This window comes from Vitis riparia, chromosome 3 (genome assembly GCF_004353265.1).
Source record: "Vitis riparia cultivar Riparia Gloire de Montpellier isolate 1030 chromosome 3, EGFV_Vit.rip_1.0, whole genome shotgun sequence".
Classification (NCBI taxonomy): domain Eukaryota; kingdom Viridiplantae; phylum Streptophyta; class Magnoliopsida; order Vitales; family Vitaceae; genus Vitis; species Vitis riparia.
Window position 1 is genome coordinate 4560789 of NC_048433.1, and position 25823 is coordinate 4586611.

The 25823-nt window shown below is 34.6% G+C and overlaps 5 protein-coding genes across 6 annotated transcripts; all 5 read left to right on the plus strand.

Moving 5' to 3' along the window:
- Positions 1-349: 349 nt before the first annotated feature.
- On the plus strand, positions 350-6299 carry LOC117911440. 2 transcript variants are annotated; one of them, XM_034825817.1, is made up of 9 exons: positions 350-661; positions 1769-1966; positions 2044-2141; positions 2329-2416; positions 2486-2689; positions 2783-3039; positions 4854-4944; positions 5047-5260; positions 5788-6299. In XM_034825817.1, the coding sequence occupies exons 1-9, from the start codon at positions 491-493 to the stop codon at positions 5997-5999; spliced, it is 1533 nt and encodes a 510-aa protein (XP_034681708.1). In that variant the 5' UTR covers positions 350-490; the 3' UTR covers positions 6000-6299. The 2 variants fall into 2 exon arrangements, with proteins under 2 accessions (XP_034681708.1, XP_034681709.1); XM_034825818.1 differs by lacking the exon at positions 350-661 and adding an exon at positions 698-1554.
- Positions 6300-7346: 1047 nt separating this feature from the next.
- LOC117911780 (dof zinc finger protein DOF1.6-like) lies at positions 7347-8084 on the plus strand. Its single transcript, XM_034826199.1, has one exon. It carries the CDS (start codon positions 7445-7447, stop codon positions 7958-7960), a length of 516 nt encoding a protein of 171 aa, XP_034682090.1. The 5' UTR covers positions 7347-7444; the 3' UTR covers positions 7961-8084.
- A 1300-nt stretch (positions 8085-9384) lies between these two features.
- Positions 9385-11547, plus strand: LOC117909461 (flavonol synthase/flavanone 3-hydroxylase-like). The gene is made up of 3 exons (XM_034823511.1): positions 9385-9944; positions 10105-10432; positions 11075-11547. The coding sequence occupies exons 1-3, from the start codon at positions 9493-9495 to the stop codon at positions 11336-11338; spliced, it is 1044 nt and encodes a 347-aa protein (XP_034679402.1). The 5' UTR covers positions 9385-9492; the 3' UTR covers positions 11339-11547.
- A 6282-nt stretch (positions 11548-17829) lies between these two features.
- Positions 17830-19359, plus strand: LOC117909944 (probable 2-oxoglutarate-dependent dioxygenase At5g05600). Its single transcript, XM_034823993.1, has 3 exons — positions 17830-18376; positions 18457-18784; positions 18886-19359. Exons 1-3 carry the CDS (start codon positions 17934-17936, stop codon positions 19141-19143), a joined length of 1029 nt encoding a protein of 342 aa, XP_034679884.1. The 5' UTR covers positions 17830-17933; the 3' UTR covers positions 19144-19359.
- A 940-nt stretch (positions 19360-20299) lies between these two features.
- Positions 20300-21593, plus strand: LOC117911523 (salicylic acid-binding protein 2-like). The gene is made up of 3 exons (XM_034825928.1): positions 20300-20796; positions 20904-21035; positions 21125-21593. The coding sequence occupies exons 1-3, from the start codon at positions 20413-20415 to the stop codon at positions 21404-21406; spliced, it is 798 nt and encodes a 265-aa protein (XP_034681819.1). The 5' UTR covers positions 20300-20412; the 3' UTR covers positions 21407-21593.
- Positions 21594-25823: the final 4230 nt, after the last annotated feature.

The following is a 25823-nucleotide window of genomic DNA, read 5'->3' on the forward strand; positions in this document are numbered from 1 at the left end:
TAATTTTTTAAAAAATTGAAAATTTAAAAATAATTTTTATGCTTGTTATCTTAATTTTTTTAAATATTTAAATTTAATATTTACGATTTTTTACATTCCAAATTCCGACTAGTTTATTGGGTATAAAAACACTTTCTTTTATGGTTTTCTAAAAAGTCTGGAAAAAATGATTTAAATATTTGGAACATAGGGATATAATTCAGGAATATTTGTGTAAAGGGTCAAAATGTTTCCCAAAACGACGACGTTTCAGCTACGTTTGAATCAGCATACACTTCCAACAAACTGAAAATCTAGAGCAGCAGAAAACGACGACGTTTCGGCTAATGCTGTCTTCAAATACACACACGTCAGTTGAATCAGATCGCCAGCCCTCGCCCGTTTCTACTGAAGCCCGGAAACCTCAATCCACGGCAATCTATTCAAAAAACACAATCGGAGTTGCTCCAAAACCCTAAATCTCAACCTCTCTGACTTCAGTTTTTCTGTAATGGAGCAATCCGCAAAGTTGCCGGAGGAGAAGAAAGAGGCGGAAGAGCCACTACCGCAACAGCAACAACAAAGCGGCGGCGGATGGGGCGGTTGGGGCTTCTCTCCTCTCTCATATCTTTCCGATCTCCAAAAGGCCGCCGCTGTGGCCGCCGAAGAGATCTCTCGCAATGTGCGTAAATTTTTCTCTTCTTTCACTCGAATCTGATTTATTTTGATGGAATTAGGGTTTTGTAGAGGTTCGTGTTGGTGATTGAGTTTTTAGATCTAGATTCTATAGGTTTTGGGATTGATGAATTTTGGGTTAGCGATTTGAAGATTGGCTACATTTGTTTTCGAACATTTGATTTTGTTGCTTGAAAAGCTACATTTGGTGTTTCTGTGGACCTGAAAAATGGATGTATTTGGAGACTACTATGGAGGCACAGACTTAAAACTGGTCATCATTTTCACAATTACTCATTGGATATCGCGAAGCTTAACTACTGGAAACATTTAATTGTGCCATTACAACGGAAATTTAGGTTTTGAGTTGCTTTGTTATGTGTCTGCATCACTCTAAAGTGACATTCGCTTTGTAATTTACGGAATTAAAGGGTTGTTGTTAAATTGATTAGGTGCTAGTGTTTTTTTTAAAGCAGCTTCCCTTGTTATCGGTATGCAATCCTGATTTTTCTTTACAATCTTGCTGACATGCGCCTTCTGCACCGATGTTCAGTAACTGCTTTGATTCCCTTCTGAGTGTAGCTTATTTTTATCCGAGTTTCTTGTGGAATTCACAGCATGTGATTTTTGGAACTTTGGGTTTAGTTTTTCAAGGGTGAAACAGTTGCGATTTGCTTCATAAGCAAACATAGTGACAGGATTTTTAGAGTTATTCACATGCATTGAAGTTCTCATTTCCTATTTAATTCTATGATTGTTTCTCTGATTCAATGCCTCACTTGGGAATTTTTCTTTTTTGAATAATTCCCGAATTTGGAACTTGCTTCAATGTGTGCAAGGCAGGAATTCCATGTTTATATGTATAGTTACACAGAGGTGAATTTGCTACTGGAAAACTAGGTAAGTATTGAAAAACTGCCTTCTATTAATAAATGACTTAAGATGGAGAGATGAGGAATTTTCTACTTTATTCTCCCATTCTTAAGGTTCCAGTTTTTGTTTATTTACATTTATTTATATGAGGGGTTCTAACTTTCAAACATTTAATACTTTGTGGTATAATTTCCTGGGTAGATTTGTGTGGTTTCGCTGAGTGATGCTTTTGTGGATGCAGGCTGTTGAAGCTGCTAAGACTGCAGCAAAGAGCATCACAGATGCACAAAACATGGATGAGGACTCAGAATCTTCTAAGGATGAGGAAGAAGTGGATGAATCTGCGACTGAAGATAAAAATGATCATGAAGATGACAAGCTACGGAAGTCTGCTCTGGATAAACTGGAGAAAGCTAGTGAAGATTCATTCCTTGGCCAGGCAAGTCATAGCTTTGGATTTCAAATTTCTTGTGTATCTATGGATCTGTAATTTGTCTAACTTTTCAAGATGTGCAGGGTTTGAAGGTTCTTGATAACTCTGTGGAGAATTTGGCTTCAGGAGCATGGCAAGCATTAGGAAGTGCATGGAAAGGGAGTTCCAATTTCGTTCAGAAGTATGTACCAAATTTAAAGGCAATCTAATACAACTGCACTCTGTATTTTATTTGTTAAGGGTGAAATTTTACCTTCAATAATTATTTAGGTTCATTTATTTTAATGGGTTAGATTCACTTTTCTTGGTGTGCAAAGCATTGATATTTCATGTGATAATCAATGAGTTTGGTTCTTCATGTTCCCCAGGCTCGAGAATTCTGCTGTGAACCTTGCTGAATCTATTCACCAAGGTGGTCTTCCTGCAGCTGGTTCTGTTGCACCATCCTTAATAGAGGTTTGGTTGGCACTTATCTTTTTGTTTATTAATTTTGAGACACTTCCTTATTTCTTGCTTTTGTTACAGACTGGAAAAGCTTTTACTGCAAAGGGAATGCAAGTGCTGGAGCTTGTTGGTAAGGAGACCATGGACTTACTGATCACAGAGACTGGTATTGAAATTGAGAAGAGTCCTAATGAAGTGGAAGAAAAAGCTGGAGAGGATCAATTATTTGAGGAAGTGACATTTGATCGATGCTTCTACATCTACGGGGGACCAGAGCAATTGGAGGTTACTTCTTTATGTTTGGAACTTGATTTCTTTAAGTGTGTTAGTGATTGAATGATCGTTTTACTAAAAGTGCTGAACTATGATGGTTCTCAGGAATTGGAGGCATTGTCTAATCATTATGCATTATTATTTAACCGAAGAAAAGGAAAATTACCATCTGAGCAAAAGTCTGTTTATGATGGAAAGCTTAAACATGTCCAGCAAATTCTCAGTTTAAGTACTGAAATTGATGGAAGTGGTGCAGAGTCAGACAAAGGAAAGAAAGTAGAAGCTGGGGGGGAAGGACATGGTGATGAGATGAAAATTTTACATGATTCAAGTGTCAGCAAGGCTGCAGATATGGCTGCTGGGTAATTTATTTATTTATGTTTTAGAATTCGATGTTTTTCTTCGGTTTACAATTCTTTCATCTACTAAAATACTCTGGCTTAGCATGTGCTTGCCTCTGTTGTGTGTGTCACTTATATGACTTCTAAAATCCCAACTTGCATTGGTACTTCCTCAAACTAATATAGATCTCTATAGTTGCAAGGCATCCTATCTCTCCCTGTGGTGGATTTATATGGTCATGATATATCTTCTTGGTCTAGTGATGTGAATGGGCTCATGAGGTGATATTTTGGGCAGAGTTATTTGGTTAGAAGTAAATTTGAAACTTCATAGATTTATGTCTAGGCTGAGTTAGAGTTCTGTCAATTTCAGAGTGGTAAAGCTAAATAAAGTTGTTTTTGAATGAATAAATGCATAATGGAGATAACTGCCCTTGAAAACAAAGTATGATCTAAATTTCTTGGATGAAAAGCAAGAATGATGAGGAGGAAGGTGAAGAAGTAGATTGTGTAACTAATTTTATTTGGTAAGGGGATATAACTGGACCAATATTGAAGATTGCCTTTTTGAATCAAATGGCTCCTGAGATGGTGGATCACAGGCACAATTGGAGTTGCATAAAATGAATTATTTAGTCCAACTGTGAGCTGCTATTTAGAATTTAATTGCTGTAGTTGTAATGTAATTCAATCTCTCCTTGTTTCCATCTAAATATCTGGAGGCTGAAATCAATGTTAAAATGCTGAGGTGGGAAGCAACATGTTTCACATGCCCAAAAGGGTAGACTTAGTTCTCTAGACTGATGAATTAGCAGTTATATCGGCCATGAACATGTCTCTTATAGATAAATAAACATTTATTTATGAAGGTTGTGTTAAAAGACATTAAAGAACAGGTTAGGACTTACTAGTTTCAAAAAAATCATGGACTTAGTCAATGAATGTTAATCCATGTTAGAGTCTTCAGATTTTCCTGAAAAAAAGGATGAGTTTTATGTCAATTTTACGAACTTCTGAAAAGTTAGCTAGCTCATGAAATCACACCTTATTTATATCTAGAGCTTCATGTCTCATGTGTTTCCATATAGGCTATATACCGTTTTAATGCCTCAATGCACATGGATACCTGCAACCATCTCTCTCTTGAGTCTTTAATGAGATAGCCTTGTGTTTATGCAAAGTGCATTTTGTGACACATTACTTTGAGCCTGGCATGAGACTTATGCTTCAACACCTTTGAAAACTCTGTTTTTGATATTGAAGTTGTCTTTAACATTGATAATATAATATATTGTCTACTTGATGTAGGTTAAATTGATTTGCATCAGTTTGGGGGTTGGGGATGTGGGAAGTTCCAAGTTTGATTCCCAACGGAGACCAAAAAACAAATGTACATATCAAGAAAAAAAAGTTATCACAGAATTTCTCACTTGACCAACTTAAACAAAATAACAGTGGTACTTCAATTCTTCCACAATTACGATTTGGGTGTTATTTTGGGTCATGGGGTTGAATATCTGGTTGTTGAAAAGTAATTTTGGGTGTTATTTTGGTGATCTTATAAATGTCAATCTTACATTGTTGGATGTTTTTTTGTTTGAAGTGATGAAAAATTGTGAATAGGATTAGTTTGTAGAGACTCGATTGAAATAGTTCCATAGGTTTTCCTGGAGCTTTAATTCTAGAACAAACAAGACCTTCTTGGCTCTTGTTCACAATACATCTTTACTCATGTTTTCTCCATCCACCCTAAAGAATTCATACAAAGCCTGGAATTGATATCAGGAATCACTTTTCACTCTTCTGTACTTTATACTTGCCTAATTTTTTTCCAGGTTCACGAGTGCCTTGGCAGGACTCACTGCAAATGATATAATTCAAAGGACTGCTGGCAGACTAGATTCTCTTCACTCAGAGGGGGTTCATGTATGGAAATATCTCAGATGTTTATCAAGAATTTTTTAGTCACATTATTTTTCCATTAACATTGGGTTTATGGTTACATATCTAATATGCATTTTGATACAGAGGCTCTCGGAAATGTGCTGTTTTGCGGTTTCTCAACTTCTGTTGCTTGGGAAATCCATCATATCTAATGCCAACAAAGTTGAGGAAGATGCTGATGAGGATATGATGAATATTGAATGGCCTGAGGATTCCGTTGAAAAAGCTAAGATAATCAGAACAAAGGCACAATCGATGACAGGAAATGTTGAAGCAGTTTCCAACAGTTTCATTACAGGTATGATTCTAATTTCTATTATTCCATTTCTTTGGATGTAATCAAATCGATCTTGCTTCAATTAAATGGATTGCTTTTTACTGGGGTTATGGATTTTTAACAGGACTTTACAATTCTTCTAAGTGGTTTCATTTGCACATTAACCTGCTTATAAAGAATTACAATTACATGAAGATTTGATAGTCTTCTGCTCAGTGCCTCTTTTAGTTGTTTCCTTTTTGGTTTTTTGATGGGCCACCAAAATATTACGTTATAGATTATGTCAAGGAACCCGGAAAACATCTCTTGTTTTGCATGATTAAATGATGTATATGAAACAAAAATGATGCATAAGGATCAAATCCAATTTATGATTTCAATTTATATGAATAACTGAAAGTTGTCAGAGACTAAATTCGATTTCAATGGTAGCTTAATACCTTTGCTAACACCGTTGAAGGAAGATTATAATTGTTATAATGAAACTCAAAGGCATATATGACAGCATTGAAATGTATTTGATAGTTAAAATACAATCTGTGATGCAGGTATCTCCGATGTAACTGAAGCTTATCTAGCGGCAATAAAGGGGGCCACTGCAGATTCCCATGAGGTTCTTCCACAGACATCCATCCACGACAAAGCCAATCTCTTCTCTGAACATCTGCGTGCCGATCAGACCACTGCGGTGAACAAAATTCAGGATGGGCTCCAATACTTGTCTTTCGTAGTCGTCTCTACTACAATGCCTGCTGCTTGAAAACTAGTGAAATTCTCGACCCTCACCATATCATCTTTAATTTTTCTCATTAGTTTTTAGTTGTAAATAGTTGCATTTCAATGTGGGGCCAACCTTGTGTCTGATTTTTAAACTTTACACGCTTAGGCCCACGAAATTGCTCTCATCCAGAAAATAGAAGAAACATTTTCTTTACATCTCTCCCGTTCATCTGCTGTATTTACACCTGATCTGAGACGACGATTTGGTTCTAATAGAAGCCAAATGTTCCGATCAATGCGCCATGTACTTAAAAATTATTTTCTATTAGAAGTTGTCAAATTTGTTTTTTTGAGTTAGAAAATTGGTTTGTTTTCTTAAATAAAATGTGTTTAAATTGAATTGTTCATTGAAAGGAAAACGGTATAGTTGAGGGGTCGGAGATGTCAACAGAGGCGGTGAGGAGGGCCACCCTATGTTTCGCAATTTCTGTGAAGACTGCGTTTACGTGCATGACAGCAGAGAGCACCACGCGATTTATGTGAAGTCTGCAACAAGGGGTTAAAAATTCTGTAGTAAAATGGATTTAATTTGGTAAAAATAAATGTTTATAGTGGTCAGTTTTTAGCAGATGGTATTAGTAAATGTTGGGAATATGGGCAGAAAGGGTGGGTCACATCATGTGAAAAAAAAAAAAAAATGTTGTCAGAGGAGGAGTGGGGCTTTCCCTTCTGATTCCAATCCCACCGACAAAAACAATCGCGGCAGTTGAAAATCATGTTTTAACACATAAGACGAGACTTATAGCAGTGACAGTCATGGCTGATCTATGGTAGGACTCGAGACTTGAGACAGTAGAATTCAGCAGAGAATCGTGCTGAGAGAGATGGGGTGGGAATCTGAAGACTGGTAATACTGATAGTCTGATACTGATGCCTACATTTCTTCCACACTCCACTTATTGTTCCCTACGCCGCCCACACCTACCCACCAATCATGATTCTTCATCCCTCGTTACTATTCTCTCCTCTTCCACCTCCTCCCTTCTCATCTCCTTTCATTTCATCCAGATTGGTTAATGTTTAGTTAACCCACTTTTGCATCCAAGGTCCTGTAAGGAATCAAAGATAGCTCCTACTCTACTTCTTCATTCTCATAGTGAAAGCTAGCTCCTACTCCACCTCCTTCTTTATAGATGGTATTTTAAGGAGATAATAATTTGAAAATTTTTTAATTATTATCTCAAAAATTTAAAATTGTAAATAATTTTTTATGGAACCCTTTGCATCAAAATTGGTAATATCTAAGTTGGGTTGCAGTGATGGGTGGAGCACTTGTACTTCATATATCACATGAAACATGTAAATCTACCAGTGAACTAATCAAGCGTGTAGTGTTGCGCTGGGTTGGTTCTTTTTCTATATAAAAGCCTTTTCTCTGCCTCATTTTCTTCCACCATCATCCAACTTCCAGCCCCACTTCACCATATGCAGTCAGAACCCGGCAACCACCAGCGGCCCACTGGCCCTCCACCTCCTCCGGAGAACCACCACCACCTCCAATGCCCGCGCTGCAATTCCACCAACACCAAGTTCTGCTACTACAACAACTATAACCTCTCCCAGCCCCGCCACTTCTGCAAATCATGCCGCCGTTACTGGACTCACGGTGGCGCCCTCCGCGACATCCCAGCCCGCGACAACGCCCCCAAGCGCTCCCGCTCCCGCTCCTCTCCGGTGACCCCGCCCCTGGCCTCTTATCCCCCGCAGCGCGTGCCTCCCGACCTTAATGTCGGCGCGTCTGGGAGTTTCACCGGGTTGCTGAACTCGCATGGATCCGAATTCTCGGGTCTGGAATACGGTCTCGGATCAGGTCTTCACGAGGTTGGTGATGGTGGAGCGTGGCAGATTGGGATTGGTGAAGAAGTTGAGCTAGTGGAGGGCAATGGCTTTACTTGGCCGGATCTTCATGTTTCAGCTCCCGGAAGAATTCTGAAGGAATAAAAACGATGGGTCTGAATTCAAGTCGACCCGATTAATCCAAAGAAATGGGTCAGGATTTATAATTAAGTATAAGGTGGGGGTCTATTTTGAAAAACAGAATGAAATTTAGATATGATTGAAGGACTGGTTTGTGATAACTGATAAGCTTTCATTTTGTTTAACCAATTGATCCTATAATCACACAACCTTCCAAAATAAATTTATTTTTATTTTGATCCTACGATTAAATGTATTAAATAGCAGCATTAATCACAAATTTCGCTTATTTTAATCAACTATCAATTTCACATCACCACCTTTACTCTTATCAAATGTAATAAATACTTCTCGCTTATTTATTTAATATGATTTGACATTAAAAAATTAATTAAAAAATAAAATTTATTCCATGGTATGACTTAAAAGTAGTTTTTTAATCTTTAAAAGTAATTTTTCTTTTTATCTTTAAAAATAATTTTTAAAATGTATATATTGTTTTTAAAAATTTATATATTGTTTTATAGTTAAATATTTGGTGGTACTCAACAAATAATGTTTTTTTTCACTAGTTTCCTTCATGCGAAAGAGTATACTTGTAATAAAATGTGTTGGGATGATTTTTTTCGAGAGACTAATATTTTATTTTGATAGAATTCTAATGTTTTATATATTTTTTAATGCTTTAAATGTCAATAAGTGATCTTACAAATAATGATTTTTGGGATTGAATTTAGACGTCTATATTTATATTATTAACAATTTCATATATTTATTATTTGCATAATGAATATGAATACTATTCCAATAGCCCTTTATTAATTACCAAAGATATGGATTTATGTCCGGTGCCAAATCCCACAATATTGAAACAACTTTTAATCACAGAGTAAAATAAAAAACAAATAATTTTTAAATACAAAGTATAATATAGAAAACATTTTTTTTAAAAAAATAAAGTAAAAAAATAATAATAAAGAGACATAAACAATAAATTTATAGATGGAAGACAATTTTCTTATTTTAAATAAAATACCATTCATCTTTATATTTTTTACAAAAATTAATTATGCCTTTTATATTTTATAATATATATTGAAATAATATTATTTTTCAGTAAAAACATAATTTATGATTTTATCTTAATATTAAAATATATAATTCATTAAAATTTATTTACTTTTAAATTTATTTGTAATTATAAAATTATTTTTTATTTTTAATAACACTTAGAATTAAAATTAATTAATATTATATAAATCAAATTTATAATTTTTACAGAATTAAAATAAAAGATTATTTTACAATTAATTAGAACTTATTTATTCAAATGAATTTTTTATTTTTTTCTATGGAAGATTCCAAAAACGTTATTTTTTTCTTAATTAGAAAACAATTTTTAAAAACAAGACGCACCTTAATTTTGGTTCCATTCTAGAAATTTTTGGAAAACCAGAGCCGATCTTGTCCTATCCTATCCAAACACTACTGTACGTGACATTTTCTCACCATTTTTTCTTGCAAGACAACATTTTCTTGGTCCCAAACACTCAGCCATGGGAGAGATTGATCCAGCCTTCATCCAATCCATTGAACACAGGCCAAAGCTCACTGTCACCGATCCCGGAGAAATCCCGGTCATCGATCTCTCGGCGTTGGACTCGGGCGCCGTGGATCTCCTAGTCGCTGATATTGGCAAAGCATGCGAGGAGTGGGGGTTCTTTAAAGTGATCAACCATGGAGTGCCACTGGAAGTCGTTCGGAGAATTGAGGCTGCGATGAAGGAGTTTTTCGATCAGAGTATCGATGAGAAGAGGAAGGTGAAGAGGGATGAGGCGAAGCCTATGGGCTATCATGATTCAGAGCATACCAAAAATGTTAGGGATTGGAAAGAAGTGTTGGATATTGCTGTGGAAGATCCCCTGGTGATCTCAGCCTCTCCAGACCCTCAAGATCAGGAATTGACCAAGTATTACAACCAGTGGCCTGAGTACCCTCCAGAATTTAGGTGAGTGAGAAAACTAAAATCAATACATGTAGTGTGTACGACCCACCACCCTCACTTATCATGCTCAAATTTATTGAATCCTCAATCCCATTTGTGTATGCAAGAGTTTGTTGAATTTAATTTGAGTATTGATATATTTTATATAATGACTTATTTTCAGGAAAATTTTGAAGGAATATGCTGGAGAAATAGAAAAATTAGCTTTCAAGCTCTTGGAACTCATCTCCTTAAGCTTAGGCTTGGCCAGGGACCGGTTGATTGAATTCTTCCAAGGGCAAACCAGCTTTATCCGACTCAATCACTATCCGCCGTGCCCGTGGCCGGAGCTCGCTCTCGGTGTGGGTCGGCACAAGGACGCAGGAGCTTTAACCGTTCTCTTTCAAGATGGTGTCGGGGGATTGGAAGTGAGGCGAAAAGCCGATGGAGAATGGGTTGGAGTAAAACCTATTCCAAATGCTTATATCATTAATGTTGGTGATATTATTCAGGTATGATTCATCAAATGACTTCAATTTCATTTATACACATTGGAAAATCATAGGTTATCAATTCAGAACCTCCTCCACTTGCTTTGATCGAAAGTATATGATAAAATCTAGATCATTGAATAAGGATAAAAGTATACGAAACTAAATGTTTGGGTGTTTTTTTTGGGAAAGTTGTGCTTTGGGCTTCCCATCCCAACATAATAGCATTTTCGAAACGAAATATGAAAATCAGCTTTTAATACGAAAAGTATTATCATTTTTGTGCACTCTGAGCCGACTCCATCTTCTGTGCTCAAATTGTCCCTCCATTTCTCCAGCTGAGCATTCTCAGCATAATCCCAACCTCCATGTCACCCTCTCTCATTTGGAAGCTTTCTCCCATCTTTCTTCACTCCCGAAAGTATATGATAAAAAGTTATTGTATCTTATTAGATTATCAATTTAGAACCTCCTCAACTTGCTTTGATTGAAAGTATATGATAAAAGCATGTGAAACTAAAACTTAATTATATACATGACATGTTGTGATTGGTCAGGGCTTTTTTTATAGATATTATACTTATTATTATTATTTGGAAAAAAAAAAAACATGTTGGAGAAATTGGTATTGTTTTTTCATAATATTTATCCAACACCATACAGGTATGGAGCAATGATAAATATGAGAGCGTGGAGCACAGGGTGGTGGCGAATAGTGAGAAGGAAAGGTTTTCGATTCCATTCTTCTTCTTTCCGGCGCACCATGTGAATGTGAAGCCATTGGAGGAGTTGACCAATGAGGAAAACCCCCCTAAATTTAAAGAGTACAATTGGGGAAAGTTCATGGCAACTAGAAACAGGAGTGATTTCAAGAAGCAAGCTGTTGAAAACATCCAAATTCATCATTTCAGAGTTTCCGAACATTAATAATGTTGTAAGACTATTTTCCAATTTTAATCCTTAAAAAATCGTGGTGTTGGACGCTAAATAAAGTAGTGCCATGAGAGTTGGTTGACCCAATTAGTAGTTTGTTCTTATAGTTTCAGATAATTAGAGTTTGTTATAGAATTAGCTATGTAAAGAATTTTGTAATCAAATCATTGAGATGTGGGAAAAGCATTTCTTTGGTGCTGGAATTTCTTCTGGTTTAGCTTCTTCGGATGGTATGAGAGCCTCCATTGCCAACAATGGAGGACTCAACCTCCATCATGGTAGCTTCTTCTCTGTTGAATGAAGTAGTTTCCATTCAACATGTTGTCTGGGCAAAATCCATGAATTCCCCCATTTCCATTATCTGCAACTCAATATACATCTCTTGGCTAATGCTTCCATTCCTTTAAACTAGGGATGATGCCTTCAGAGCTACTGTATTTTTTCTCATTAATGGGCTTTCTCATTACCTGTGGATAGAGCTGAATGACAAGTGGATTGCAAATTGATTTTGTTAGGGGTAGTTATGCTATGTTTGGTTCTAGAAAATTTGAAGGAAAATGCAAGGGAAAAAAAATATAGAGGAAAAGTAGAAGGAAAGAAAAAGTGAAGGAAAATAAAAAAATAAATTAAAAGTTGATAAATTATTATTTTTTGTTACTTCAAACTCATTTTATTTATTTTAACTTATCAATATAAAGATTAAATAATTTAAAAATACATAAGTTTTTAATTAGTTTTAATTATATTTGATTTTCTTTGATATTTTTCATAGGATAACCAAACATGAAAAAATTATTTTCCTTTGCATTTTTTTTTTCTTTCCTTAATATTTTTCAGGAACCAAACATAACCTTAATGTTTTTGAAGTTCAGAGATTCGGAAGTGGTGATAGATGCCTTCAATGAGCAAAAACGTACCCTGTGTAACTGTAATTAATTTTATAAATGACATCGAAATGAATATGGAATATGAACATTTTTTATGATACTTGTCTCTCTATATCTGCTTTGGCCTGAAGTCTATTTTATAAATTATTCTCTTTTGTTATTTTTTCCTTAGTAGGAAATATATTGGAAATTAGTTTGGGAAAAGTGTGCCCTATTTGCTGAAAAATAGTTTTTGAAAACAATTTTTGAAAATTGTTCTTTGATATTTTGTAAAACAAAGGTCTGTTTGGGAACCTGAAATATTTTTAACATATTTTAATATTTTTAAATACGTTGTAAAAATAATTTTTTATGTTTAAAGTTTTATTTTTAATCATTATACATGTTTTTATAATTATATTTTTAAAACAGTTATAAAAAAATAAGGGAAAACAATTGAAAACAGCTAAAAAATGTTTTATGAAAACACTTCATTTTATATTATTGAGAATAGAAAATAGAAAATAGTTTTTTTTTTTTTTTATTGCCAAACATATTTTCTAGTTTTTTTGTTTTGAAAAACAGTTGTCAAACAAACCCGTATGTTTTCATGTTCTCATATGAAATTGGTTTTTAAATTAGGAAATATAACAACTTTTCATTTGGTCATGGCCGTGTGTAAATTTTTTAATATAACCTTAATTGTTATTTTAAATTAATATTCTAGTGTATTAAGGAAGACATTAAAGTTTCCCTTCAAATAAGATTAGAAATGTTTCTTAAGGAAATCACCTTTCTAAATCATGGTTATTAGCTTATTGTGGGAACACTAGTTAGTGTTATGGTTCTCCCAGCGAGATAAAATCTATGTCTTGGTATAGCTCATCAATTTTCAACTCTTTGGACCCAAAATCTATGTCCTATCAACAAGGAAAATACCCTGAGATCAAAACAAATTCAACTACTGCTAGCAATCAAGCTCATATATCTAACTCATTCTTCCAAAACAGATTAGCCAATTCAAAACAAAAAATGATGCTATAGATTGCTATTGAGGAAATTGGCAAATACTAACAAAGATCTATATATGATAATGAGAATTACAAACAAAAGATCTCTAGTAAATTAAACAAAAGACCCTTAAATTTGATTTAACTAAAAATCCAATAATCAATTCGCTTACACAAAGTACAAGTGTACAACTACTACATAATAATAAATATTTGGAAGAGTCAGATTGCACCTACAAAGTTCACAGAAGTAAAAACTAGAACTGCTAGTCCAAAGATGCCTTGGCTTTGGGTGGTACCAATCTACTTGCTAGACATGGGAAGCACACTCCTAACAATGCTTGTATGCCTGCCTTTAGGCACTACATCTAGGGACCTTATTGCTTCCATTACTTGAGTGGTAATCAACAAAATAATCGACTTGCAAAAACACAAACACAATAGCAAAAGCTAAAGTGCATTCACTTGCAAAATCTATAAAATTTTACATAAATTACCTTGAATGAATTCATACATTAACAATAAGTTCTTCCCAAGAACTCAAAGAACCAACCCCAAAAACTAGGAAAAGACTTTGCTTTTGACCTTATCCACCTCAAGAAACCTCTCCTACAATATTTTTTGCAAATTCACCATTGATCAAATGTAGCTCAATCCACCATTTTTCTAGCTTCTCACCCTTAGTTCCCACCCTTTTGTGAATCCAGAACCTTTAGTCTTAAATGAACAAACAATGCACTTTATGATGTGATGCTGTTTTTTCTGCATCTGCATAGAGATGGAAAAAGAATAAAATCAAATAAAACACACACACACAAAGACATAAAAAAATACAAAGACATAAATAAAAACAAAAGCAAAGACCCTTTCCCACTCAAAAAAAAAATAAAAATAAAAAAAATAAAATAAAATTCAAACAAAAATGAAAGAAAGAAAGAAAGAAATATGCAATTTTATTATCGGGTAGGATTTTTCCCCTTTTTTTTTTGTTAAAATTCTTATCATGAACCATATTTGTACCTGTTAGCCCAAGGGTTCTCCTAATTGCGTTTTAATGATAACAAGCCATTATTAAGTTGCTAATTGGTTTGAATTATAAAGAATTTAAGGTATTAGTTTAAAAATTCATCAAATGACCCTATGAATGCAAGATCATGACAATTGGAAGACTCTTTAGTCATAGGAAACATATGTAAGATGAATGCATAGGTGCACTTAGGATTTTCATATCTTTTCATACATCTTTCAAAATCGGTTTATGCATTAAATATACATTTCCATTTAAATCTGAGTTTTATGAAATGAACTTTAGGCAAATTGTTTTAAAATTGACATATTAATTTACCTAAAGATTTTGCCTAAGTGTTAAAAGAGAAAATAACATAAAAATAGGTTTTCGAGCAAAAAATGGTGATCCGGTCAAGGCATTAGGCCAACCGGCTCAATCGGTTATGGTGTCAAGGGGTTGGAAGTGAAGGGAAAAGTTGATGGAGAATGGATTGGATTAAAGCCTATTCCAAATGCTTATATCATTAATGTTGGTGATATTATTCTGGTATGATCCATCAAATGACTTCAATTTCATTTATACACATTGGAAAATTGTAGGTTATCAATTCAAAACCTCCTCAAAAGTATAGGATAAAATCTAGACCATTGGATAGGGATAAAAGTACCAAGACTAGATCTAGACAAATGAAATCATATACGAAGTAAATAAACTTAATTATATACATGACACGCTGTAATTAGTTTGGGTTTTTTTATAGGTATTATAATGGCTAGGTCTTATATATTGATCTTATTCTTATTATTTAAAAAGAAAAAACATGTTGGAGAAATTGGTGTTACTTTTTCTTAATATTTATCCAACACTATACAAGTTTGGAGCAATGATAAATATGAGAGCGTGGAGCATAGGGTGGTGGCGAATGTCGGGCTTTGTGGAGCCTAGTTTTGTTTGATCCGGTTTGACGACCCAACTCGAATAATATTGCGTGGTTTTTTAATGGGAGATTTACTGAGGCTTAGTTCATTGTGGAACTGCCTTTTGTAATTAGGGTTTTTTAGTGTGGTGTGGTTGCCGTGTTTTATATAGAGAGAAAATATTGTAGCTGAAGGTTGTACTTTGTATTCTTTCCTGATAATAGTGATATCCTTGCAACTCCGTGGACGTAGGTAAAATTGCTGAACCACGTAAATACTGCCTTGTGCGTGTGATTGTTTTTTCTTTGACGTGTGTTTTCTCTATTTTTGTTTCTCACAGGTTGGGAATTCGGCTTAATTCCCTTCAACGAATAGTGAGAAGGAAAGGTTTTCGATTCCATTCTTTTTCTTACCGTTGCACCATGTGAATGTGAAGCCATTGGAGGAGTTGACCAATGAGGAAACCCCCCCTAAATTTAAAGGGTGCAATTGGGGAAAGTTCATGGCAACTAGAAACAGGAGTGATTTCAAGAAGCAAACTGTTGAAAACATTCAAATTCATCATTTCAGAGTTTCCAAACAATGATGTTGTAAGACCATTTTCCACTTTTAGTCCCTGAAAAATCATGGTGTTAGACAATAAATAAATCATGCCAAGAGAGTTGGTTGACCCAATTAGTAGTTTGTTATCACAGTTCCAGATAATTAAAGTTTGTTCTACAATTAGCTATATATAGAATTTTGTAATCAATTATGTAGATGAGGGAAAAAACATTTCTTTTCTGCTGGAATTTCTTTTGGTTTAGCTTCTTCAGACGGTATGAGAGCCTCCACTGCCAACAGTGGAGTACTCCTCAACCTCCATCATGGTAGCTTCTTTTCTGTTGAATTGAGTAGTTTCAATTCATCATGTTGTCCGGGAAAAATCCATGAATTCCCATTTCCATTATCTGCAACTCAATATACGGAACTGCTCCAAATTAGTGCAGGCAGATTTTTGGGGAGTGTCAAATACACAATCCTCTATTGGCTATCAGTTTTACCTTCACTTCATTGATGCTTATTCCAAGTTTCGTTCTATTTGTATGTTCTTGGAAACAAATCTGATGCAATCCATTGCAAAACTAGGTTGAATTGCTGCTTGGTTTTGAGCTCAAAGCTGCTCAAACTGATTGGGTTGGGGAATATAGAGCTTTTACCGATGATCGTCTTCAATCATATGTTGTCATTCAAACTGATTGCGTTGGGATTTTGATCCCATCACTTAGTTATACATAGTTTAAAAGTAAAATTATTTATTTTTCCTATTAAAATGAAATAAACAAATAATTTTAAAAATGATTTAAATTTTTAAGCAAATTGCTTTTAGATTTAGATAAAAGAAAACAACGAAAAACAAACATCATAGTTCTATTAAGTATTACTTAGATTTGAATTAAGATTTATAGATATAATATATAAAAATTAAAAAAAAAAACTAAAAAACATATTCCACATATTAATAATGTCAATAATTTGTTATTATTAGCTTTGTTTGTCTCACTATTATTTCTTTCGCCTTAAACAAATCATAATTTCTTCGTTATCTTATTTTGTTTTTTCCACATCCACATTTCATGTGTTGTTTCCTTTAATTCCACAATCTTTTGTATGGTCACGTATATTAAAATATGTAAGGAAATATTGATATCAGTAAATTGATTAAATATATGAAAATTTTAGATATAACTTAAAAAAAAATGATAAAATTATGTATATATAATTTTTTTATAAAAAAAAATGTAAATATGATATAGTAATATTGAATAATAAAAAGATGTGTATTAATTTTGTATGATATTTTGATTTTTCCTTACAAACTATCATTAATCATTTTATTTTATTTAAAAACTTATATAATAAAATAACCAAATGGGAGCAAATGTTTGAGACTGTCATCAAGAACCTTTTTTTTTTTTTTTCCAGAGTAAAGAACTATGAAAATAATTTTGATTTTCAATTGGTCCTAAATAAGGTTTTTGAGATTTGTTAGGACAATAAGGTATTTGTTGGTAACATATTTTAAGTATTTTTAATTATTTTCACTTTAGAGTTGTTTAAAAATTGAGTATATGTTGTAAAGTCTCAATTATGAGAAGGCATTAATATATTTAGTTATTATGTATTTAATTACTATATGTTTATTTATTTAGTTACTATATTAGTATTATTATTTTAAAAAATAAAACTAAAAATGAATTAGTTTTTATTTTTTTTATTACATATATTTTAATTCCAATTGTGTTGTATCTTTTTTTAAGAATTATCATGAAATCCTAACTTTTTTTTTTTTCTCTTTTTCTCTTTGCATCGTTTTTGGGTTTTAAACCATTGGATGAGAACATAAAAACCAAGAAGGTTTAAATATAAAGCAGAGAATTCGAAAATATACACGACACCACTGGATTCATTAATCAAGCCGGAGTTAATTAAACAATGAGAGTATTAGACTCCAATTCAAATACGGATGAAACATTTGAATGAGGAGAGTGCTGTCGGTAAAATCATTGAGAGAGATTCCTTTGGGGCGGCGGTAAAATCACTTGACCAATTATCATTAACATATGCGCAACCCGTGAGCTCACACCCCCAACCAAAACTTAAAACGTAACCCCATTTATGTCCAGGTTCAATGTACTAAACCACCTGCCAAGTGGCCAAATCCCCGTCATCATCTTCACCTGCAGCTAACACTAGCAGTGCATAACCACCATTTCTGAGTTCTAAGTTCTAACCACTACCACAGCCATGGGAGAGGTCGATCCAGCCTTCATCCAAGACACCCAACACAGGCCTGAGCTCGCTGTTATCGAAGCTGCAGGCATCCCCCTCATTGATCTCTCTTCCGCCAATGCTTCCAACCATGTTTCTCAAATAGCTGATGCATGCAAGAACTGGGGCTTTTTTCAAGTCATCAACCATGGGGTGCCCTCGGAGTCTCGCTGGAAAATTGAGGATGCCGCGAGGAAGTTCTTCGCTCTGCCATTGGAGGAGAAGAGGAAGGTGAGTAGAGATGAGGTGAATCCTTTGGGGTACTTTGATACTGAGCATACCAAGAACGTTAGGGACTGGAAGGAAGTCTTTGATTTCGTGGTGCCTACCCCCGCCTTCCTCCCTGCTTCGCCTGATCCTGACGACAAGGAGCTCAAAGAGCTGACCAATCAGTGGCCTCAGTACCCTCCTGAATTAAGGTACAAGTTTCACCAGTTAAGGCACAGTCACTAGAGTGAATTACTTTTTTGTTAAATTCTAATTGAACTGATTAATACAGGGAGGTATGTGAAGAATATGCTAGAGAAATGGAAAAACTAGCTTTCAAGCTGTTAGGACTCATCTCACTAAGCTTAGGTTTGCCAGAAAACAGATTCAATCTTCTCTTTGAAGAATCAACGAACTTCATCCGCCTCAATCACTACCCACCTTGCCCCATCCCTCACCTAGCTTTGGGCGTTGGTCGCCACAAGGATTCCAGAGCCTTAACCATCCTTGCCCAGGATGATGTTGGAGGGTTGGAAGTAAAGCGAAAAACCAATGGAGAATGGGTTCGAGTTAAGCCCACCCCAGATGCTTATATCATCAATGTTGGGGATATAATTCAGGTACCACCCAAGAACTTTGAATTATAAGTACATGCTTATCAGTACTGTTTGGATCAAGAAATTTTACACCCTTTTGGCTAATTATACTGATATTAAACCAGGTCTGGAGCAACGATACTTATGAAAGTGTCGAGCACAGGGTGACGGTGAATTCACAGAGTGAAAGGTTCTCAATTCCGGTCTTTTTCAGTCCCGGGCACCATGTTTGGGTGAAGCCCTTGGAGGAGCTGACGAAGGGAGAAAAGCCAAAGTACAGAGCATACAACTGGGGAAAGTTCTTTGCTGCGAGAAGGCGCAGTAATTTCAAGAAGCTTGATGTGGAAAACCTCCAAATTTCTCATTTCAAGGTATCAGAGTAAAAGGGTCAGTGGGACATCATCTATCATGTATTCAATAAGAGCTTGTTTTAGCTCTCTGAAGTTCACCATGCAGTATATAGGATAAGTACATGGTGAATTTGGAGATTTGGTGTGAAAATAATAATGTAATTTGCTTGATAAATAAGCAGCAATGAATGCTGCAGTAATGGAATAGTCACTTTCTTCCTATACCAGGAAGAGAATTATTAAGATCAATGGATCCTAAAGAAGCAATGCACCATTATTTTTTGAGGAAATTATTACAATCACCAATAATTTATGAGGAATTTGACAGCCATGGGAAAGGTTAATCCAACATTCATCCAACACTCAAAACAAAGGCCAAACTCTTGCTGCCACCTGAACTCAAAGCACGAGTTACAATTAATGTTGGTGGGCAGTGTTCAAATCATATAATAAGTTGAGTAATTTAATAATCAGGTTGAATTAGGTCTTATTTAAATCAATATAATTAACTTTCTAATTTAATTCATTTTCGACTCAATTGATTATAATTATGTTAATACACAATAATTAAATAGATCTACTCAAGTCAAATTTGTGTTGTACGCCTTAATCCTAAAACAACTTCTTTATTAAAGGAATCATGCCAGTCAACACAACTTTGATCAATTCAAATGGGTGAAAACATCATGTTTGAGTCAGGTTGAGGTATCAAGCGTGACCAAGCCTACCCCAAAGTACCTTCAACCTGCCACGGGAAAGGTTTGGCTAACATTTTATATGTCCAAAAACCTTAACTGCATAACTTGTATTAATTGAAAGATACATCTCAAGATTTGCAGAAACAAAACCAAAAATGCCAAAAACAAATTGAGATCAGAACTCAATCCACAGATCACATTGGGAAAAGAAAATGTTTGCAGTTACAAACCAATCCGGGCAAGAGAAGAATTCAAGGGGAGGAGTTAACTACTAGACTCTGTATATTTCATTCTTTCTTCCTTTGCATAACTTCTTTATCATTGAAAAAGAGTGTGACGCAGGTGCATGTGTCATCTTTTAAACCCTGGCAGTCAATGTGTACATGTTCTTGAATCCTTAATCCTTATTTTATTTCTAGAGTCAATTTCACAGGAAAAATTTTAATCCATTAGATTAGTAGTTGTAGTGAAAGCCTACCCAATTGTGCCCTTTAAAATGCTTGGGTGCTGACCATCTCCGTAACAGGAAAGGAGTATGCAGGAAAGGAAGAAGCATACGATTTTAGTTTCCTTTCTGATTTTTCTTGTTTCTTGAGTGTATTCAATGGCATCAGAGGGGAGACAGGCTAATCCCGTCAAGCACTATGTTCTAGTTCATGGGTCTTGCCATGGTGCCTGGTCTTGGTACAAGATTGTGGCACTACTAAAATCATCTGGCCACAAAGTCACTGCTCTGGACTTGGCTGCTTCTGGAATTAACCCAAAACAAGTGGGTGATCTGCGATCTATTTCTGAGTATTTCCAGCCACTGAGGGACTTCATGGAGTCACTCCCTGCAGATGAGAGGGTGGTTCTCGTTGGACACAGCTTGGGTGGGTTAGCCATTTCTCAGGCCATGGAGAAGTTCCCAGAAAAGGTTTCTGTAGCTGTTTTTGTTACTGCCTCAATGCCTGGTCCCACTCTCAACATTTCCACTCTCAATCAAGAGGTACTTCATACATACTATTTTTCTTTTACAGAAATTTACTTGTTGATTAAGAGGGGAAGGCTTCCCCTGTTTCTGACTTTTAGCCTGGTTTCTACTTCTTATTGAAGTCACTCAGGAGACAAGGTCCTCTACTAGACAGCCAGTTCACATATGATAATGGCCCCAACAATCCTCCCACCACTTTCACCTTTGGCCCCTTGTTCTCATCACTGAATGTGTATCAGTTGAGCCCAACTGAGGTGAGAACTCCATTAATTCAGGCCTTACAGCCAAAATCATGAGACTTTTCATTGTTGTTGTTATATCATTTTGGGCACAAATTTTCCAGGACTTGGCACTAGGGACTATGTTGATGAGACCCGTACGCTTGTTCAGTGAAGAAGACATGTCAAATGAACTCATGTTGTCGAAGAAATATGGCTCGGTTAAACGTGTCTTTATTATTTCTGAGGAAGACAAGCTGGCGAAAAAGGATTTTCAACTCTGGATGATTGAAAAAAACCCGCCTGATGCTGTTAAAGAGATTAAAGGATCTGATCACATGGTCATGATGTCTAAGCCAAAAGAGCTTTGGGTTCACCTGCAGGCAATTGCTGAGAAGTATTCTTGATGTTGTCATACCATTATGTGGAAAACGAAACAATTGATTAAGCACGAAAAGAAAAAAGTTTCAATAGAAATTGGTACTTTGAACTGTGGATTGATTCAAAGAAATTTTTACTAATAGAAACATCATGGTTCAGTTGTATCAATTATAAATGTATTGCAATATACAACTATATTTCAGGAGTTTTAAACAGAGTGTGCAGAAAATCAAACTGAAGTTCAAATCATCCCAAGCTTCATATCTGTCTTTCTTCTACAGGGTCATAAGCCCTGGATTTCAGATCTAGAATCAAATTTAAAGGGAAAAGAAAGAAAGTGAAGATAAGGTGTTTTATCTTGGGAAAGTCAAGGTGGGCATCAAGGTTTTTCAGCTATGGATGATTGAAAAAAGAACAAAGAAAAACAGCCAGAGGGTGTGGAAGAGATCATCCTACTTTGAAAAAAGAAAGGGACCGGAGCAATTAGTATTCTTCCATTGCCAGTTCATCAAAGGAATCCAATGATTGGTTCCAAGTCCAATTATGACATGTGGATCACATGTATCACCTCTATGATTAGCATACAAATAAATTATAACCCCCATAGAAATCAAAGCTAATATAAATATGATCATGATAGGCAACGTGTAACGGTTCATAATTGACCAAGACTAATGTTTCCCAGGAAAAGGAACAGATCTTGGATACGATTTCTTTCTTCAAATCCACACTATGACATTCAAAATTATCAAAATTTCAGTGTTAGGTATTTTAAACGATATTACTACATTTTTTTAATCACAGACCCAATGCTTCTAAGGCATGTCTAATAATGGGCCTTAAAATAACTTGACTTTATTAAAGTAAGGGGTTGGTGTTAGGAAAATCCGCATTTTATATGGCGGATAAATGATCGTGGCCATGGAGAACCCAAGATTTGCTTTGTTCTTATCATCCATCATATATAGAAGCTATTGACCCAAAAGATTCATATTAAGATTTTGTGGGTGTTCATACTCTGCAATTGCGCAGATGCACCAAATTAATGCAGAAGGTTAGCTCAAAGTTGTTCAAAATTTATGAGTTTGATGAGTACTAAAGTCCTGCTGGGACTATGAAAATCAAGTCATCTTCCATTTTTGACAAAAGAAACCATATTAAGAATGATGGAAACAGACTTTTATTTCATCTGATTTTAATTAATAATCGCCATTATAGCTTTTCTTCATCTAGACCCCATTTTCTTCTTCTTGATCTTCCCAAAATGATCACCAATTGAAAAAGAGTATCAAACCCATATCAAGCAAGAAAATAATTGATACCCAAGAAATATTTTTTTCCTGATCTTGCAAGTATATTAAAGCCTTTCTTAATCATCATTATATCTTTTCTTTCTCCAGACTCTATTTTCCCTCAGATCTTCGCTCTTCTCCTTGATCCACCCAACAAGATTATTACCAAAGGAACAGCACATAAAATCGTGTGAAGCAAGCAAATAATCAGCACCCAAACAACTGAAGATTCATTTCCAAAGCTATCAGCAAATGAATTTGCAGAAAATGAAGCTCACCCAGAACAAAATTTAATCAAAGTTTACATAGATGTGTATATATACTCTCTCCTATCAAACATTCACATCCTTTAGAAAATCTATCAAGGCAAAAAAGAACCCTCAACATATACAATGGCCAATGGGCATTCTGGTAAGGAAGGAAACTACAAGACGAAGAATTCAAAGAAGAAAACCGATAAAAGGGACAGAAACATCATTGCCAACTGAGGCTGAGTTTGCCAAAAGCGGCGTGGCATTGTGGTTGATGACTAGCCCGACTGCCTCCGCGAAAACAAGCACAGACTCTACTGCCATTTTCAGCAGTGATGTACACATTTCCAGTCTCTGAATCACCATTACAGCAATAGAAATGCTTATACGCTCTTGGCTATACTGTTCTCTTTATCGCATCCCCGCGTCTCTCTCTCTCTATTTGAGTCTTGGTCTCCATTAATATATATATACTACAAGCTGTTGATTTGCCATGGCCAAAATCAAAGGCAGGTTCAAAAATGGCCTTTGGAAGCCTCCAAGGGACACCCCATTTCTCTCTCAAACCCATATACAAATAATATCGGACCACGCTTTTTTTACACTCAAGTTGGTGATTGGTGATTAGGCATATGAATGAGTTATCCGATCTGAACACAGGACAAGCTTCAAGATATGAAATCTGCGTGTATTTTTATATGACTGCTCGATGGATTTGAAGGTTGAGTTATCCTTGGAAACAGTCACATGGAAACAAGAATGATGGACCCAGCTGATTTTCACCTTAAAAAGTATTACCCTGACAATGAAACCATTACCCAAGTGGGCTTATAATTATTCCACAGCTTGTCTCATGAGGACCCTTGTCCACCCCTTGAAAAAAGAAAAAAAAAATCTTTTTGAAAATAGTGTTACAACCCTAGATAGGGAGTGGATAAGGATGTGAATTATTGAGATGGCAGCAGATTTATGGTTAGGAATAAGGGAAATAGTGCCACAGAAATGCAGATCAGACTGTATGGGAGGTGTCAATTTCAAGGGTAGTTCAGAAAATAAATAAATAATTTTTTTTTGTCTGTGGACACTTAATTGGTTCTGCCTTTCTTGTGTTATTCCATTCTGTCATTTTGCTTCAAAGAAACACTATCAATCTCTAGGCTGGGACCTTTGCCTAAAGAATCTGAGCAATATTGTTAATTGACATGCATTATTTAATGCTGAAATCGTAACATTTCTTTCAAATCGATCTTGAAAGAATATGGTTTATGCCTGGAACATCTCGACTCTAATTGCCTAGAATAAGTATGAAAAGTTCTGTTATTTTTGGAATTATAGTTTAGCAACTTACGAAGAGAGGTAAATTTTTTTGATGGGTTGGAGTGAATTTTGAGTCTACAAGGATTATAGGTAGCTATTTTAGAAAAATACTAAGATATCAAATTTCAAATTAAAATGTTTAAAAATATGTAATAAAATCTAAACTGTTGAATAAAGATACAAATAATTAAGATCGAGATATAAATAAATATGATGTATATATAAAGAAATGAAATCGATGTTTAAACAAATAAGATCAAAGTACAATGTAATAAGAGTAAGGTATAATATAATAGGACTCATATATGATACAAATGAATGAAACTTGATTACAAAATAATGAGATATAAATATTACCACTTGATTAGTAATGTGTTTTAGTAAGTCTAAAAACTTTCTTATATATATAATTTTTACAAAATTAAGAATAATTTTCTCATGAATTCAATCTACAACACCTATATATATATCATTATGTGTCACATCATTTTTTTTTTCTAATATGAAATTAGTGTTAACACCTTTGTCGAAAAATTCATTGAGTTCCATCTATGGAGATAAAATTTAATATTTGATTGACTAATTGAAGAATTAATATGTTAAAGTTCTAGAGATTATAAAAATTTCAATCTAATTCTAGTGGGACTTTGAAAGCAACCAACAAAAGAAATCTTGATATGGTTCTCAATGATATAAAGAGAATTTAACTTGATGAAAATTTCACTCAAAGATTGATTTCCTTGATTAGAACTCAAGATGCATCCACATTGGAATAAATGAGTTTAAAGGATCAAGGTATAAAGAAAATGTGCAAAGTGAGTATGATTTAGATACTTTTAAGTTTGGTAATACTTGGTCTTTGTAATTGATCATTATACAATGGATTGTTTAATAGTGGGGATGACTTGTGGTTTTTCCTTTGAATATAGTTTACATGTAAGACATGATTATTTTTATTTTATTTATTTGTCACATACTCATATTGCTATAGTATTTTGTTTTAATTATATTTGTGTAATGGATTGAAATATATTTTATTTAAAAGTATATTAATTGATAAGTAGGTGAATCAATTGATTGGACATCAAATAATTTTATGTATAGAATATTGAATTACTAATTTTCCTAAAAGCTTAAACTTATAAGATTTGAGTTCAATATACATATCATACTTTTTAACACCCTATCTTATGTGTGGCCCCATATCCACACGTGAAGGGAAAAACAAACAAATGCAATTACCCTTTTCTAGACTTCCAAACATGCAAATGAGAAACAAACATACGAATTGCGGAGAGATGGCTTGAACCCATGACCCCCAGTCAAATCAAGCTCTGATACCATGTTAAATGGGTTTGAATATAATTCATCCCCAAAAGCTAGCTTAAAGGGAGAGGGTGCCCAATCCACATATATAAACAACATAATAACCCAGTAACTTGGCGATGTGGAACAAATTCAACTTCTAACATGGAAAATTAAAATTATAAATATGGAGTTAGAAAATTTTCATTTATACGAATATGGTATTACAACTTTTGTAACTCCATTATGAGATTTAATTTATATATAAAGTTTATGAC

What these genes read in the sequence shown, in the direction of transcription:
- LOC117911440 (XM_034825817.1), top strand. Translation starts at nt 491, where the DNA reads ATGGAGCAATCCGCAAAGTTGCCGGAGGAGAAGAAAGAGGCGGAAGAG. An exon ending in TTCACTCAGAGGGGGTTCAT is followed by an intron (nt 4,945 to 5,046) that starts GTATGGAAATAT and finishes ATTTTGATACAG; the next exon opens with AGGCTCTCGGAAATGTGCTG. An exon ending in TTCCAACAGTTTCATTACAG is followed by an intron (nt 5,261 to 5,787) that starts GTATGATTCTAA and finishes TCTGTGATGCAG; the next exon opens with GTATCTCCGATGTAACTGAA.
- LOC117911780 (XM_034826199.1), top strand. Translation starts at nt 7,445, where the DNA reads ATGCAGTCAGAACCCGGCAACCACCAGCGGCCCACTGGCCCTCCACCT.
- LOC117909461 (XM_034823511.1), top strand. Translation starts at nt 9,493, where the DNA reads ATGGGAGAGATTGATCCAGCCTTCATCCAATCCATTGAACACAGGCCA. An exon ending in GAGTACCCTCCAGAATTTAG is followed by an intron (nt 9,945 to 10,104) that starts GTGAGTGAGAAA and finishes ACTTATTTTCAG; the next exon opens with GAAAATTTTGAAGGAATATG. An exon ending in ATGTTGGTGATATTATTCAG is followed by an intron (nt 10,433 to 11,074) that starts GTATGATTCATC and finishes AACACCATACAG; the next exon opens with GTATGGAGCAATGATAAATA.
- LOC117909944 (XM_034823993.1), top strand. Translation starts at nt 17,934, where the DNA reads ATGGGAGAGGTCGATCCAGCCTTCATCCAAGACACCCAACACAGGCCT. An exon ending in CAGTACCCTCCTGAATTAAG is followed by an intron (nt 18,377 to 18,456) that starts GTACAAGTTTCA and finishes TGATTAATACAG; the next exon opens with GGAGGTATGTGAAGAATATG. An exon ending in ATGTTGGGGATATAATTCAG is followed by an intron (nt 18,785 to 18,885) that starts GTACCACCCAAG and finishes ATATTAAACCAG; the next exon opens with GTCTGGAGCAACGATACTTA.
- LOC117911523 (XM_034825928.1), top strand. Translation starts at nt 20,413, where the DNA reads ATGGCATCAGAGGGGAGACAGGCTAATCCCGTCAAGCACTATGTTCTA. An exon ending in TTTCCACTCTCAATCAAGAG is followed by an intron (nt 20,797 to 20,903) that starts GTACTTCATACA and finishes TTCTTATTGAAG; the next exon opens with TCACTCAGGAGACAAGGTCC. An exon ending in ATCAGTTGAGCCCAACTGAG is followed by an intron (nt 21,036 to 21,124) that starts GTGAGAACTCCA and finishes CAAATTTTCCAG; the next exon opens with GACTTGGCACTAGGGACTAT.